Source organism: Acipenser ruthenus, chromosome 1 (genome assembly GCF_902713425.1).
Source record: "Acipenser ruthenus chromosome 1, fAciRut3.2 maternal haplotype, whole genome shotgun sequence".
NCBI lineage: Eukaryota > Metazoa > Chordata > Actinopteri > Acipenseriformes > Acipenseridae > Acipenser > Acipenser ruthenus.
In genome coordinates this window covers 72,098,468-72,115,415 of record NC_081189.1, presented here as the reverse complement: position 1 = coordinate 72,115,415, position 16,948 = coordinate 72,098,468, and the positions used below count along the sequence as shown (strand labels likewise).

Sequence of the window (16,948 nt, the reverse complement as noted above, 5' to 3'; positions counted from 1 at the left end):
CCTCCAGAGGTCATAACAGTCACATAAAATGTGTTTTGAGTATTTCTATTACACCCAGAGGGGCTGGTTTCATTTTAAGATTGATTTTCACTATTAGGAGACATGTCTGAGAAGGTTTGGTAGGCCATAAACTACAGGGGAATGGTCCATACCTAATATTCAAACACTTTCTATAATGGGAACCATTCTGAGATAAATTGTGGGAGAAAAAAAACCCAGCTATCTTACTCACTTTTTAGTTTTGCACTGAATGGGAGAGCGTTTCTTTATGTAATGTGTAGAGGATGTTTTCTTCCTTATATAAAAACATGAATCCATAAAGAGCAACTTTAAAGACTCAATTATAATATCTTACCAGTAAGAGGATAATAAACCAAGTTAAGGTGGACATGCCCACCCACAGGTACCATGACTGTGCAATAACTCTCAGTTTTCCCAGCTCCAGCAGTTGGAACCAAAGTTCAATTGCACACATGGGATGTAAAGCACATTTTTTGAGTAATAAAAAACTAATTAAATGTATAAAACTTGCAAGCAACAACTGTCAAGAAGGAGCTGTTAAATTACTGTTAATTGTAGTTTTATGCTATACCGTTAAACACGGTTTTCTTTCTCTCTGAAAATTTGCCTTTGCACTTCATTTCAAAAAGGGCCTGTAGTATTTTCATACTGTACTGAAGTTGCTGTGTTGAACACATCTTCACTTCATTAAAAATGAAAAGCCCAGTTAATTGAAATAATATCTGTATAATCCATGTTTCTATATAGGGTTAGGTTGATGTCAAAAACCATTTGTGTAAATGGCTAATCAACATATAATAAATTTTTAATTGTCAAATAAAGTACAAATTCAGTCTGCATGTGGCACTAAAACACTGTACTAAGATGGGCAGTGCAAACATACCGCAATTTGCATTTTCGTTGCGACAGTTCGCAAAGTATACATTTTGTCATATGTACTAAGAGAAAATATGTTAATGAAAAGAGCCACAATATACTAAGTGAAATATTTGTTGCGTCTTCTTAGCGAGATCTCTAGCATTAAATAGCGGGAGTTGAGTTGTGGTTTGCTGCAGCAGAGGATGCCCGAAGGATAACGTCTATACATGCAAGGGTGCAAGAATAAAAATAACATAGTTTCTGTTAAATGTAAACATCATCTATACAATGCATTCTGTTCCGTATTCATTTAAGCTATTTTAATACTGTTATATATATATATATATATATATATATATATATATATATATATATATATATATATATATATATATATATGTAAAAAAATGAAGGGAATTTTAATCCCATCTGATTCTATAGTGGGGCCCCAACCTTCACCCCCAAAAAGCTTTTCATAATCATACAGTAGCCCCTTGCTAAACCAGACATGTTTGTCCGACATAAGGAGGTGTCGGATATAATAACATTGTTTTTGTTAAATATAAACGTTGTCTGTACAATGCATTCTGTTCCATCTTCATTTTACCTATTTTAATACTGTTATAGATATAAAAAAATGAAAGGCAGTTTAATCCCATCAGATTCTATAATGGGGCTCCCACCTTCACCCCCAAAAAGCTTTTCATAATCATACAGTAGCCCCTCACTAAACTGGACATGTTTGTCTGACATAAGGTGTCAGGTTTAAAAACAATACAATAAAATCGCACGCACATACAGTCATATAATGCTCAATGCATTTGAACTGTAAATCATTGCGCTGAAATAACAGCAATGTATTTTGTGTAGGCTACACATTACATTATGTAAAAATATAAATCTGTACAGTAGGCCTATACAGTATACAGTACAGTAGTAAAATCAAATGAATACCTAGCACACTTTTTTACTGTAGCCTGTAGGCTACCGGTAACACAAAATAAATCATGCTGCTGCACTGTACACATTGGTGTACAATGCGAATAAAAGATTATTTTAAATTGAAAATAAATGATTTTAGTATTTTGTTTATAATGATTATTATTTTTAACTTGGCCTACTTTGTAGCCTAGACAAATAACACAAAATAGATCCTATATAGATGCTCAGAATGAGCTGGACGGGTTAGTGGTACGTGCGTGCAGTCTATTGCTCCCAACATGTTGTCAGAAATGTCACAGAAATTTGTTTTTAAGGCTTGTAAGTGCACCCTGCCTTTAGTGAATTAGGTACATGAGTGTTAAAAAATGCATTGAGCACAACTGGCAACGCAAGAGAAAAAGTGGACTGGAAATAACAGCAACAATTGCGACTGTTTAAAACGTGCTTTCAAAAGTTCTTAACAAACTGATGCAATTTAGTACATCTCATTATAATATCTGAGAACTGTGATTTGCTCTATCTCCACCCCATTTTTGCAAATTTCTGCAGGAACGCTCATAATTACATATTCATATTCAGGTTGAACGTCAAAGAAACTGCTGCCGCAAAGATTTCCCTAAAAAGTCGCTCATAGCATTGCACTTGTTTAGTACATTTCACCCTCGACTTCCGACTCATTTGCAACTATTGCGACAGGTGCAACACTTTAATACATCTACCCTTCATCCATTAGTTGTACAGTAGTATCTGCTATCATTAATACAAAGTATACAATAATGTCTGCATGCTGTAAGCAATTATCACTTAATTAAAATACTGTATTTGTAAGAATGACCTAAAATTGGCAAGTAAGCGATTATGTGTCAGGTTGTGATTAACAAAATTCCTTTTAAAAAGAGATAAAAGATACAGGGCTGTGAGTTACTTGCTGCTGAGGCATCGTCGTAGTGAGTATGAGGCTCCACCCCCACAGGTCCTCGAACATTCACTCCAGGGGCCCCAAGCATCCCAAAGGGAGTCCCTGTCCTCCTCCGAGCGGGCAGTCCGTGAACTCTGCAAAAAAAAAAACCCAAAACACATTATTCAAATTATAAAACAAACTGAGAGTTCAAGGTCCTGTGAGCATGATAGTTAGAATCTAAGAAAGGTCAAAGGCTTGCTTTATACAGCAAGGTAGCAATTCAACATTAGGGCACCGACGAAACTCACAGTAAATCACATAGTTACTGAGAAGTCAGAGGTCCAGAGTCTGTGATGTGTACGGCCAGATTCAAGGGACGCCGTTGGCCCCTGGGCTTGAGTTTTGGACACCCATGTCTGTTATAATTCAGTGAAGTGAAAAGCAGCTTTATATTCTGGTAAAATCCACCAACGTTCATATGACTGGGAAGGGGAATAAAGATTTTGTTTGATTATGACCTCAAAATATCCCATCCCAAATCGCTCTAATTATTTTAATTGAAGTTAGGTAAAAAAAAAAAAAAAAAGTCCATACAAAGTTAATCAAATATTACTTTCAATATAGCAGCCAATCTGATATCAGAATAAGGTCATTATTGTCAACAATATACATTATTCAGAAATAGAACAAACATAAAATATAGTTGTGTCAAATTTTAAGTTAATATTGGAAAGGTCTCTACAAAGCCAAAAATTCTTATAACTGGAAGCCCATTTTTATTGGACAATACCCCTATTCAAACTTAATGCCAATTGCTTAAAGCGAAGGGTCTCAACCATACAAAAACCAAGAAGCTACATGACTGCAATATGGAAGCTGTATTAGACCAAAGAGTCAAAACCATTGCCGGAAGTGTGTATATAATGCTGAAAAAAAGATCACTGAAAATGTAACCAAGGACAACCAATCACTATATTTTATTATTCTTACAACACATTTAAATTACATCTTTGAAAACTATAAGAAATCTCAGCAGAAACAGAAGAAGTCGAGACTGTTTCAAGCTATGGCAATTCAAGTATTTTCAGAGGTTCAAGGATAAGTCAGTCCATGAATGTTAACCACAACCTTGCAATCTGCAAGTGTCTCTCACGCATTGATTCTGTTTACTTAACAGAAAGTAGCTTCAAATGTCATTTTGATAGATATTTTATACATTTCCTCAACATTTTTACAGCACTTGCAATTTTTCTGAGTGGCTCTGGATTCCATTGTTCCGAAATGTAATTATTATTTTTCTTCATGTCTGATTTCACTTGGCTTTGTTCTTGCTTGGAACGTGTCTTAAGAATCTGATCTACCAGCACAACAGATTTTATCCTTTTCAAACGAATAGCACAATATTGGAGCAACAGGATCAATAATCTCCAAGAATGACTGTAAACATCACTGAAAGGGAAATGTAAAACAAAATCAATTAAAATGACCATAGTTCCTAGTATTTAAAACAGCTTCAGCTATACAAGACTTTACCAGGGCCTGGCTTTTAAAAAGAAAACCGTGACTGCAAATATAAGAGGAATTTAACACTGGTCAGAATGTCAGAAAGCAGGGTTGAAGCTGCTGAGATAATAACTTTCATCCCATAATCCAAGTATAATGCTGGACCTTCTCATCTGCAAATGAGGGACAGCCTCTATCATAATAGTAGTTTTTAGGGCTAAATGACCACTAGGAGTCCTTTGTCAGTGTTTGTTTGATAACTCCTATGATCAGCCTATACATTTAAATCAGTGTGCCGGAGAAATACAATAATCCAGCTAACAAAACAAATATGTCAGTGAAATGCATCCCATGAAGATTCAAATTGACAGCTATCAGTAACATTAAAAAGTAGATCACCATAACCCACATCCACTGTATGCACATGGAAAAATATAAGATTGGCATACTGACATACAGTATGTCTTCGTAATCATTTACCTCCATAATCTGATAGAAATATGTCCATACAAAGTTCATCAAATATTATTTTCAATATAACAGTCAATCTGATGTCAGAACTAAGTCACCATTGCCTAAATTCACATTATTCAGAAAGAGAAAAAACATAAAATAAAGCTGTGTATTAAATTTGAAGCCAATATTCAAAAGGTAGAGCCAAAAGGTCTTATAACTGGAAGTCCATTTTTATTGGGCAATAGCCCTATTCAGACTTGATGCCAATTGTTTAAAGTGAAGAGTCTCGATCATACAAAAGCCAAGAAGCCACATGACTTGGAATATGGAAGCCGTATTAGACCAAAGAGTCAAAAGCATTGCCAGAAGTGTGTATATAACTATGAAAAGTCTTTCAAGTAGTGTTTTGAGATATGAGGGTGTTGAAAGTGATTGTGGCGGCCTGCTGCCAAATGGTTCATTTTTATTGGACAATACCAAAAACAAGCTTGTCAGAATATGTTTGCATAATATACTGTAAATATCTGCGACATTATGGACAGGACTTATGACTGGTAGAAAGCAAGCAGGAATCTCTCAGGAATCTGTCTTTCCAGGCTGATAATAGCTGCTGCTAACGATGATGGTGGCTATTAGCGTTGGGCATGATGCTTAAAACAGCAGTAGTTACTTGTCACTTCAAGGAGCACTGAAATACAGCCTCCAAATGAGGTATTTAAGAAGACGAAAGAAGATAAGAAGTCTAAGATGCAGAGCCAAATAATGAAAATGCCAGAGCACTATAATTTATGACTGGATACCATTTAGAAACAAACTAATTGGAGCAGGATGTGACTGATAGTTCCAGTAGCTGTAGACACAAGAAGTGGCTCTTTTCAAAGAAGTAAAACACCTGCTGAAGTTAGAAATGAATAACCTTTAAGGCTCTCCTAAGTGGTCTCTAACTAATTTTGCAGTACATTAATTTCAAACACCACGTCTTATTTTTTAAACTCATAGCACTGCCCTTGTAAATTGTACAGTACGCTCAAGTGTACCAGCACCTCAAGCTTGCATTGCTCCGAGCTGGACAGCTTTCAAGAATCACAACGATTTTGTCCTCAGCTGGCCGCTTCCTAGCTTTACTGTTTGTTAATTACCCAGAATATGGGCCTTGGTCACGGCTCATTATCTGCCTCACTGGTTATCACTGCAGAATTGAGACAGAGAAAGAGTCTGTGGTTCAGCACCACCTCACCCATACCGACGCAGTAGAAGCAAGCATGCTTCCCTCCGGCCCAATCATTCAGCACAGTCCCTTAGGGTTTGACATCATTTCACACGATCTACATGTACAACCATTACATTTCTGCTATACTGTGTCAGGCAGTTGTCCATTGTATCAAATGAGAACTGGGTCACCGAGGGGTTCTTACAGTACTTTCCACTTTGCACTGTCTGTAGAGTCCTACAAATAATATTGAAGAGGAGAAACAAAACTACTGTCAAGCATTAATTAATTAAATATAAAAAGGATATAAATAAGTAAAAAAAGTGAACTGCTTAGCATTACAAGTTTCTCAAGTCCCATATTTTAGTTTAAATAATTTTGGTTTTTCGCACTTTATTTTAACTTTCACTCTCATGAAGTCAATTTATCTACTACTGTACTGTAAATGATAATAAGGGCTTATGCTACATTTTGTTGTAAAGTCTTGGTTATTACCCCCTGTGAGGCGTGTGAGTATTAATGGAATGTCCAGACAGCAATTTATATGGAACCAAATATTTTTTATTATTTTTAGTTACACGATAAAAATAAAGAATGGCGTGAGGGAGGGGGTGCTGGAATAAATAACAAAAAGAATGGAGGGTTCGTATTTCCTCAGTCCTCTTCACGATATCCCGAACATGAAAGGGATAAAAACAAAAAGAGCCGTTATTATATTTTCCAAACACCATGATAAGAAACCAAAACAAACCAAAAACTAATTGTACTGCGTCTCCCTCAAGACCAATAACCCCGCCTATGTTTTCAAGGACCAACCCCGAACACAGTAGCGTGTTCGCTTTAGTATGCAAAGCCCCGCCCCTGTAGTCAGTGGAACACCAAACCCAAACTGACAAGTGTCCTTACAACTCACTTGACTCGAGTGACCAGGATTTACATAGCTTGATGCCTTCTACTGTCGGGAGGCTGAATTACAGACCGAAACCCCTTTGACTCATCACACCCCCCTAACTAACATTTGGTTGTATAGTGTCTCAGTTCACCGGCTCTCTCATTCCAGAAACACCCCTCTAAACAAGGATTACAAGTTCCTGAAAGGAACTTGCAGTAAAACTCACAATTGGACAATGCAGTTTCTGTTCTGAACACCATAAGTTTTCTTACAAAACGGCTGTCCTAAGAAGTGTTGACTCGTCATTGTATCATTGTCAACCGTACAGCTCTAAAAACACCTACAGTACATAGACATTCAAAATAAATAAAACTAGTATTTATATTGGACACTCTGGGCTTTCCTTGTTCTATCTTTTAAAATGGGTATTATAAATACTCTATCCTGATTGGTCAAAACAGGTCATAGTTGATAGTATAGCATATCACCATCAGTTGGCACTTTTCAAACAGTGGCAAATCACTGGTAGATATCCATACACCACCAAAATTTTGAAAAAAATAAAAAAATAAAATAACGGCAGATATACTGAAATTTATCGCAATAAAAGTGACTGACGAGATTTACGTATCTGTTGACCTTTTGGGAAACCGAAGTGTACATGAGATTGAATCGGACACCAATGATTAATTAAAGTAGTGAAAAAAGGCCAAAGTAAGTATTCAAATCAATTCAAAACTCGCCATTCTGATCGCTCTGATGCTTCTCCCTGAACTACAGCATTTCCCTATCCCATTCTGAAAATAAATATTTAAACAAATTTATCTCAAACTTTAAGCTGTTTAAAAAATATTTGGTGGTTAAATGGATGTTTTGTTGCTGCTGCCCCTGTCTCTGTCCGTTCTTCTCTGGTCGGTTGCATCTCCTGCCCTGCCTGCTGCCACTGGTCCCACCCCCTGCTCAGCTGCGTGGTCTGATGCAGAGTATTTATAAATGCATCTCGACAATCCTGCAGTACCTTTCTCTCCACATTAATTTGTCCAGGTACGATGGTATCATCTGCTGTGCACTGCATTGTTTTAAATTGTTTCTTAACACTGGCTCAGTAGTTCTCCATGTTGTCCAGCTGTAAACTAAACCAGCTGTAAAAGTCAGTTTGATAAGTAACCATGTATTCTATAATGCAAATAATGTCTTTCTCACCACTGTGAAGTGGTAGTGCGAATCTGGCATGGATACCTCCTGTTACTACCCCGGATAACAAAGGACGATTTATAAAAAAAAAACTAAAAAAAAAACAGCACTCTCACCTGATACTGCTGCAGGTCTTGTGAGGAAGAGTCTGCGTGATTTAAAGGCAGACTCATTTGTGCTGTGTCATGATGAAAATGGGCAGTCATATTTTACTTTAAAATGTAATGAAGAAACCACAAAATTACAAGAAGTATAACGAATCAAATACAGAAAAACTGCACTTCAATGGCAATGTTCAATTCAACATTTATAAATTGCTTTTTTATTTTTTAATTAATGCATTTTTTTTTTTTAAAGTTACTGTAAATGAAACTATTTTTTCTTACCTCAGGCAGAAGCATATTTAATAAAAATAACTTATTTTGTTAATTTTTTTTTTTTTTCTTATTCAATGTAGTTAGTTAGCAACCGCCCAGGACGTGGTGATGTCATGCCTTATTGCTTACATATCAGACTGACACCACATTAAACACAACAGGCAAGTGCACCTATATTTGAGAACCTACAGTTTAACACCAAAGCTCAGTTGGCATAAAAGAAACATCTTTACATAGTACATACAAAAGTTCACCTGCAGTGTGCAAGAATCACTGCACGACTGGCACAACTACCCATTTCTAAAGCTAAATCTCTCTCGGTGGAGTTATTGATGCCTAGAAATTTCCCAAAAGCTTTAAGCATTTGTTTCCCCACGTTCAAGCAATCCATAAATACAGAAAAAAAGCAATAGGATTCTACCAACATTTCAAATGAGGCTGCGAATAAGCAAACAAAGCTCCAAAACTGGAATAACTTTACATGCCAACTGCCATTACGAGTGTCCTTGCGGGAGAAGAAAAAAGACTGCCAACCCACAGAAAATCACCATATATTACAGAGCCAAAAAAAAGGGCTAGATCTCACTCCCAAAACTAATTGCATTGCGACTGTGGTCTTAGGGCAAAGAGGCAGAATGCCAAACAGTTCTAGGGGGCCTTTCTATTGTATCTGAGTGCTTAGTACATATAAATTAAGGGAAGCAAGGCTATTGTGGGGGGCTCTAGAAATACTATAGTCACCATAAGAGGGGAGTGAAGCTTCAAAATGAACCCAACAAGTGCATTAAGGCATCTGCCTTTTTAGTATTTGATGAAGCCTCCCAAAGCGGGACTGGGTACAATCACAAAAGAACAAGAAATGTATCTGAACTCCTCTGGATCTTTCCAAACTTGTAATCTTGCCGAACAACAGGTTGGAATCCTAATTTAACAAAAACCAAAAAAAAACAGGCGAAAATGACTGACTACAATAAATCAATAGAAACAGGACTTCAAATAGCTGATCCTAATGACGGCCTGGTTTTATTTAACATGAAGACTACACCAAATAGGAAAAGACTCAATTAAAGAATGCTTTGCATGCAAAAACATTACCTCAAATCTATTTACCAAAAAAACTGAATGTTGTGCCTTTTGTCGCTCAGAATGCATCGTTGGTACTATGATGAAAAATTAATTAAAAGCTTATTGTAGACTGCAATATTTATTCCTTAAAAAATGGATGTAAGAAAAACTGTTACCAGTGTACTGAAGTTAATTTGCTAAAATGGCTACAAACCAACATACTTAATCTGTAGAAAAAGACTTTGGAGAAATGGCCAGTAAGGATACTGGCACAGGTAAAGGAACCTTGTTCCATTATACCTGCATCATCCATGCTATTGAAAACTGAACATACTGACATCCAGAAAACTGAAGCTAATTCTGATTAAATGTAGCCACACTATAATTGTACAGCTGGAATTCAAAGTACAAAAAAAAATCTCAGATTAAAATCTATTTAGTCAGATTAAAATCTATTTAGAACAAAATGTTACTGTATAAAAGCAAACTGCTTCAAAAGAGCCTGTTTGAGAAGTAATTAGTTACTAACCCGGCATAACAAACCACAGTGCAGTTACATTTGACAAATGTGGTTTGCTTCCTTTTCCATTAGTACAGTTCAGCTTCACAAAACAAAACCCTGCAACTTTGTAAAAATACCCATTTTTCTTTTTTGTTTTATCACACAGCAATAGGAAATAACATATGACAAATGCGGTATATCTTTCATCCACTAGGGGCAGAGTGTACTTGTTTACAATCTTCTGGACTATTTAGAGATTAGGCATATTTCAAGGTCACAGGGGTACTTTAAACCTCTTGAGTTTTAAAAAGAGTCACCAGGATATGGGGATGAAACATAAAATTATATACCAAGCAAATCTGAAGAAGAAGAAGAAGAAGAAGAAGAAGAAGAAGAAGAAGAAGAAGAAGAAGAAGACATGAGTTAACTGTGGTGTTTCATATCCAAGTTTCTCTTTCATTTTTTTTATGCTTAATGTGTTGGATTTTCAATCTCTACACTTATTGCTGTTATGAGGCAAGGCCATTATTCAAAAGACAAAACACAATTTTAATCTCCTTCTCCAAAAGTGCATCACACCCCTTCTCTTCAAGGTACTCTTTTTGACAAAATCAAAGGAAATGACTGCACAATAAATGCATACCACATAATATGCGATCTGAAGAATTCCAGACTTCTGGTTGTTCTTTTTAGCAATAGCCAATTGTGACCCTATGATTTTTTCATGGGGTCACATTTGCACCAATATAATGTGGGGTCTTTGGACCCCACAAACCCCCACAAAACGCACTTACATTTAAATTGTATACTACTCACTGCCAAACATTCAGGATAACCTACACAGATGCAACAAGACAAGAAGACTGACTGATCATATTGCAGAATCGCTTGCCAACATGCCGAGATCATTCCAAAATACTTTAAAGATTACATGTGTTGCCCCAGACACTATAGTGATAGTGTTTACTATCCAGAGGGTCAAAGGTTTTTTAAATGCATTTTCTGTTGATAGATGGATTTGACATTCATTTAAATAATGGTATATCCTCTCACTTCTTTGTCACACTTCTCTGAAACTGAAAAAAACATTCCTGACATTCTGTCATGTTAATTGAAATTATAAACATCATGGAACAAAAGCAGACCTCTGATTGGTTGCGAGGAGGTCATTAACTAGCTGGAATGGTCTAATTTCAGCTTCAAATAAGAAAAAAGCTCCTGTTTTAAACAAAACATACAGATGTACATTGTATTCCAGGAAAGTGATTTCTTAAATTTAAAAATAAAACAGATTGTTGTTTCTTGTTAACATTTCGGCCTGATTTTCTTCTTTAAGGTGTAGCAACGACAAAATCGACAACTGCGCTGTCTGTCTTCATTGTGGTTCTAATTTACTTACTGGAAGAAAATTAAAAACAGGACCAGCAATAATAAAGGTTTCTATATTTAAATTGTGATATATGAGGGTTTCCTTAAAAAACGAAACATGACTACAGAAAAGCAAAAAAAATCTCAAGCAAATACCAAATAAATAGTTAGAAAGTCAATATACTGTAGCCTACTTAGCATCTGACCTAGCTCTGTGCCTAAAGAAGAAATAGGAAGGTGTCTGTGTCTTTCATCCTTGCTGATGCCTGTAGCTCAGTGTTCACAGGTGGCTGTTCAGCCCCTGATGACAGGGATTTGTGGAAGGAAACAGGTTGCTTAACAATGTCAGGAGTTGCCATTATTTAATGAATATATAACATATATAATAGGTTGCTTTAAAATCAATCCATTCCTTCGACACAGTGGTCACAGCTACCAGGAATGGGCAGATAACTTCAGAGGGATTAATACTTCATTATCAGCTATCATACTTATCAGGTTCGATCACATGTAACTTCTATTCTATGCCATTAATACCACCATAAAACAGTTCTGCAAAAATCGAATCTCATTTTAACATCACACTGGGGCTGCTTAGGTTTTATCTGCAGTCTCCAATCCAGTCTACAACCAGGCATTATACAAAAGGTCAAATATCGCCTTTACAGTATTTATCAGTTCACGCTCCCATCTCTAATATTTCCCTCTCTTGGGCTGGTGAAGTTTAAGTTAATCTTGGTCTGCTGCAAAAGGACTGATTTTAAATCAGTGGCATATTGTCCCATAAACATTTGGGGTCACCAGTCACTTAAAGGGACACCAGTAATATATAATACAGGCATACAGTTAAGTGCCTGTTAAAGGTGTAACAATGATATATAACAGGGTTTGCTACAAGTAGTATTAATTACCAGATACAGTCTGAGCAATGCAGATGCACGGATGGCTTAAACTGTGAACAATGCCATTGTGAGCCAACTCCAGGTCTGAATTTGCTCAATGGTCCCCTTTCCAACCCACCCCTGACACTGACCATGGAGCAGGTAGTGGAATTCCTGTTTATCTTAAGCATATCTTCATTTTCAATCATACTTTAAATCAAGTTTTTCACCCTTTGCAAATGAAAATAAACTGGTGGAAGCTTTGCTCTGAGGAATCTGTGCATGAATGCATTTCAAGTAATGCTGGTTTAAATGTTACTCCCATTCATCTCAGCACTAATACTGCAATCTATGCACCAGCATCTATTTTATTGCAAAAAGAATGTTAATATGTTATTGTCAATTAAAAAAAAAACACACATGTATACATGTGTATGCTTGATTAAGGCTAGCCTTGGATGTATTCCTGGAGATTTTAAATGTAATCTTTTCCAGCAGTCACCCTTCATGGAATTTATCACTGGTACCAATTAATTCACAAAACATGTATAACAACTTCAAATGGGTTCAAAGTTATAATCCAATAGCCTACACTACAAACATGTTCTTAATCAGCCTCAGGACATCTGTTCCATCAGCCAGGAGAAATTGCTTGATTGCCTTCCATTCACAACATACAAAACAGAATTATGACTTTTTGCAAACTACAGGGCAGGTAATACAACACATGTAGGCCACTGAACAGTCAGGAATATATATATATATATATATATATATATATATATATATATATATATATATATATATATATATATAATTAAAATAAGCTGGAAGAATATATGTACTTTTATTACCATAGGACTATCAAGAAACAAAACAAAACAAAAATGTGTTTAAACTTGAAACTAGTAACTCAGAACATCAAATGAATTACCCTAAAGTTAACTAGATGTTGTACCCTACTATAAACACTTTTTATTTCATTACAATAAATGATGATCTTCATTTTTTCCTAACAATAATGGTAATAACAAATAAAAGATGTGCCTAAAAAAGTGAGACTGGCACAATCACCTTTTGATACTATGCATAAGACATTTACACAACTCTAAAAAAAAAACATTTTTATATTACTATATAATATATACTGATTGTTAAATGAATATATATATTGAGTTTGAGTATTTAAATGTGATTTACCAGTGCTAAAAATCCTAGCAGAAACAATACAGTGCCAGAGGTTGGCCAGTGGCAGAAGTAGTCCATCCTGAGAGTAGAGGTCCTTTTTCCTGGAGAAAGTAAATCACTTGACCCTCAACTAAATACCAGCTCTTGTGTGCTGCCCTTCCTACTGCAGTCACATTCAGTTCTGCTCTCATAACATAGTCTCCTATCATTTTCATTCAGTTCTGCTCAGGTTTCTGAGGGTGGGTGGGGGCAGTGGAATGGAATCTCAGGGTGCACTCCACTGGCCAATCAGGCCCCTCCTCACCAGACATGAAAAACAAAATACAGAAGAACAGGCGGGCGGTTGTGGGCTTTGACAACTGCTGCAGCAGTACTGTGCGGTACCTGCCTGACCGCTGCTTACTGCTTGGAATGCACTGCAGATCCTTTCTGAATTGATGTAATTACTTAGGAAGCTTAATTGTGCCTACTATGTGTTGTTTAATACTCAAAAGTTATGCTATAGACACTAGTTAGGTTATGGACAGGTTAGGTTACAGTTGAATGTAGAATGAGAACAGCCTAAATTTATTCTATATTGTATATTTTCCAGTTTGAGGGTCTCAGTTTGAAGGCATAACTTCTTCCGTTTTTCTACTTTGTGCATTTTCCTCAATTCTCTTTTACTCAGTTGTTCTTCCTTCCTATGGGCACACTAGGTCTGAACACTTAAGAAAATTCACTATTTATAACATATAAATTCTTATTGCATAGGTTTATTTTATTATTTAATCCCCAAAACTGTAGTTACCACCATCCAATATTACATTTTCACAACATAATAAAATTACCTTTAGTATAATAATAATTAATAACAATGTATTGAATTTATAAAGCACCTTTCAAGAGATCTCAAGGCGCTGTACAACAGTAACAATACAACAAACCCAGCAAAACAACAATTAAATCAACACCAATACAATTAAGAAAAAAAAAGGAACTTAAAAAGCTTTAGTATAAAAGTACGTCTTCAGGCAAGATTTAAAAACATCAAGAGAAGGGTCCTCCGTTACAATGAGTGGCAGTGAGTTCCATAAGCACGGGGCATAACAAGAAAAAGCCTGGTCAGCTAACTTTAAGAACCACTAAAAGATTTAGATCAGCTGATCGCAGGGCACGAGAGGGGACATATACATGTAAGAGGTCTTTCAGATATTTAGGAACCAAATCATTAAGAGCCCTGTAGGTAAGAAGTCAAATCAAAATCGACCCTGAACCTCACTGGCAGCTAATGGAGGGAGGCCAGGAATGGGGTTACAGCCTGCAGATAAAACTGTGTGTCTTCAGCATAACAATGAAAATGTATTCCATGACGATGAATTATCTGACCAAGGGGTAAAATGTAAATACTGAAAGGGAGAGGTCCCAGAACAGAACCCTGAGGGACACCACCTGACATGCATTTTTTCAGATTTAAAACTCCCCATTTCCACAAACTCTTCTCTGTCAGACAAATAGGATCTAAACCACTGAAGAACCAGAGATGCTTACTGCTTACATAATTCTCAAGGCGGCTCAGCAATACCTCATGGTCGACTGTGTCAAATGCTGCACTCCAATCCAAAAGGACGGGAATATTAATTAGACCTGCAGCTGCAGCCATCAGAAGGTAATTAACAACCTTAATCAGAGCTGTCTCTGTACTGTGTTTAGCTCTGAAGCCTGACTGAAATAATGCATACAGGCCATTGGACGCAAGATAGTTTTGGCATTAATGTGCCAAAGGTAAATTAGAGATTAGCCTGTAATTATTAGGCACATCTGGATCCAAAATATATTTTCACAAGGGTGTGACAGCAGCAATTTTAAAATAATTTGGAACAACTCCAGCTCTAAGTGAATCATTGAGAATACTCGTTACAAATGGACAGAGAGCTGGGAACCTGGATTTAAGCAGAGCAGTTGGAATTGGGTCAAGGGAACAGGTAGAATATTTAGATTTAGTAAGCAACAGATTTATATTGAAGGGGGAGACCTTGACAAAGTCAGAAAAGACAGACCCCACGTGTGTGAGAATTGATTACTGGAGCTAAATGGAGAGGAGAGTAATTGATTTCTAATGTTTGCATTTTTGTTCTTAAAATATTGAGCAAATACATTACACTGACCTCAAATTACAAAATGTAATAGTGCGCTTATTATTAAAAGGAGCTATAGGGATTTGCAAATCTAGCAACACAGCTAAGTGATCTGAAATGCCCAATTCATGTACTTGCAGATTGGAAACTGTCGAGCCAAATGAATTTACAAAGATTTAATATGTGACCGCGGTTATAGGTGGGAACATTGACATGTTGAACTAAATCAAAACAGTTCAATAAAGCCAAAAAATCATAAATATTAAAAATCACCAAAGAAGTAGAATCCTAGTGTTACAAATAAACAGTACGGTCAGCAAGTCAGACAACTCAGATACAAATACAACACTCACTTTGGGAGGACAATAAACAAGTATTATGAGCTGAGCTGTTAGTAATTTGAATGACAAACACTCAAAAGAGCTCAAACTTGGAATTGAGACCATTTTCACTTTAATATCTAGTCGGTGAATAACGGCCAGACCACCACCACAATCCGTGTCACGGGATTCTTCTAAAAGGCCAAAGTCCTGTGGGGCTAGTTGATTTAACAAAACATCGTCAAGGGGTTGGTGCCACGTTTCAGTCAGACATAGACGGTCAATACTCTAGTCAGTGAAGAATTAATTAAGAAGCAAAGACTTATTATTGAGTGATCTAGTGTTAAAAGGCACTAATTTTATAGGTTTCAGTGACTCATTCAAAAACCCTGGGGAGGGATTTATAGTACAGTAATGCCATATGAAAGATAGCAGAAAAAGACTTTGTCAAAAAGTTTGCTTTATTTTAAATATTTTTGGTTTGCCGCAATGTAAATATTTAGATTTACTTTTTGCATGTCCGACATTCTGCATTGCTTAGACTTTGTACTATATAAACTATATGCCTTTCAATCAGTCAGATGGCTGCAAATCCTTCCTCTATTTGAAGCCAAGTATTGTACAGTAATCACAAACATACACTGCCCTCCAAGAAATCCATAACTTAAAGAAATTCATGAGAAAAGAAACTCCTACAAGACAAACGTTTCTTTGTCAATGTCTGTTTTTTCAAGAATATCCTTCAATGTCCTCTAAAACTCATCAATAAATACTCAATGATAAAAGATTAGTTTTACTTGTAATATATACAAAAAATATTCATTTGTAAAGCAAGATTGCATTTTGAATACTGCTACAGGAACACACTCCTCTCACAGGAACACACTCCTCTCTATCCCTCTGAGTCTGGAATTGTCACAATCATCAATCACGACACCCAGCTGCTGGAGAGGTGCAAGCATTTACACAGAGATCGGGTCAAGCGTGGATAAAAATGTTATGCAATGTTCACTGACACCAGGTAATATCACAAAGAGCTGTTTGGATCAATCATTCTGACAGAAGGGATTCAAGCTGTTTAACCACTGACATGTTCTTTCAGATAAATGCCTTTGCAGTCTTTTGTTCAACACAGAAACTATGTGTTCCCACC

At 36.3% G+C, this 16,948-nt stretch overlaps 1 protein-coding gene across 1 annotated transcript in view; it reads right to left on the bottom strand.

The window, feature by feature from the left end:
• The window catches only part of LOC117420450 (ADAMTS-like protein 1), a 245,210-nt gene that overhangs the window by 54,485 nt on the left and 173,777 nt on the right, over positions 1-16,948 (bottom strand). The window contains exon 3 of the mRNA XM_059029130.1: positions 2,747-2,874. Coding sequence (XP_058885113.1) covers positions 2,747-2,874 — 128 coding nt within the window. The remainder of the gene's footprint in view (positions 1-2,746; positions 2,875-16,948) is intronic.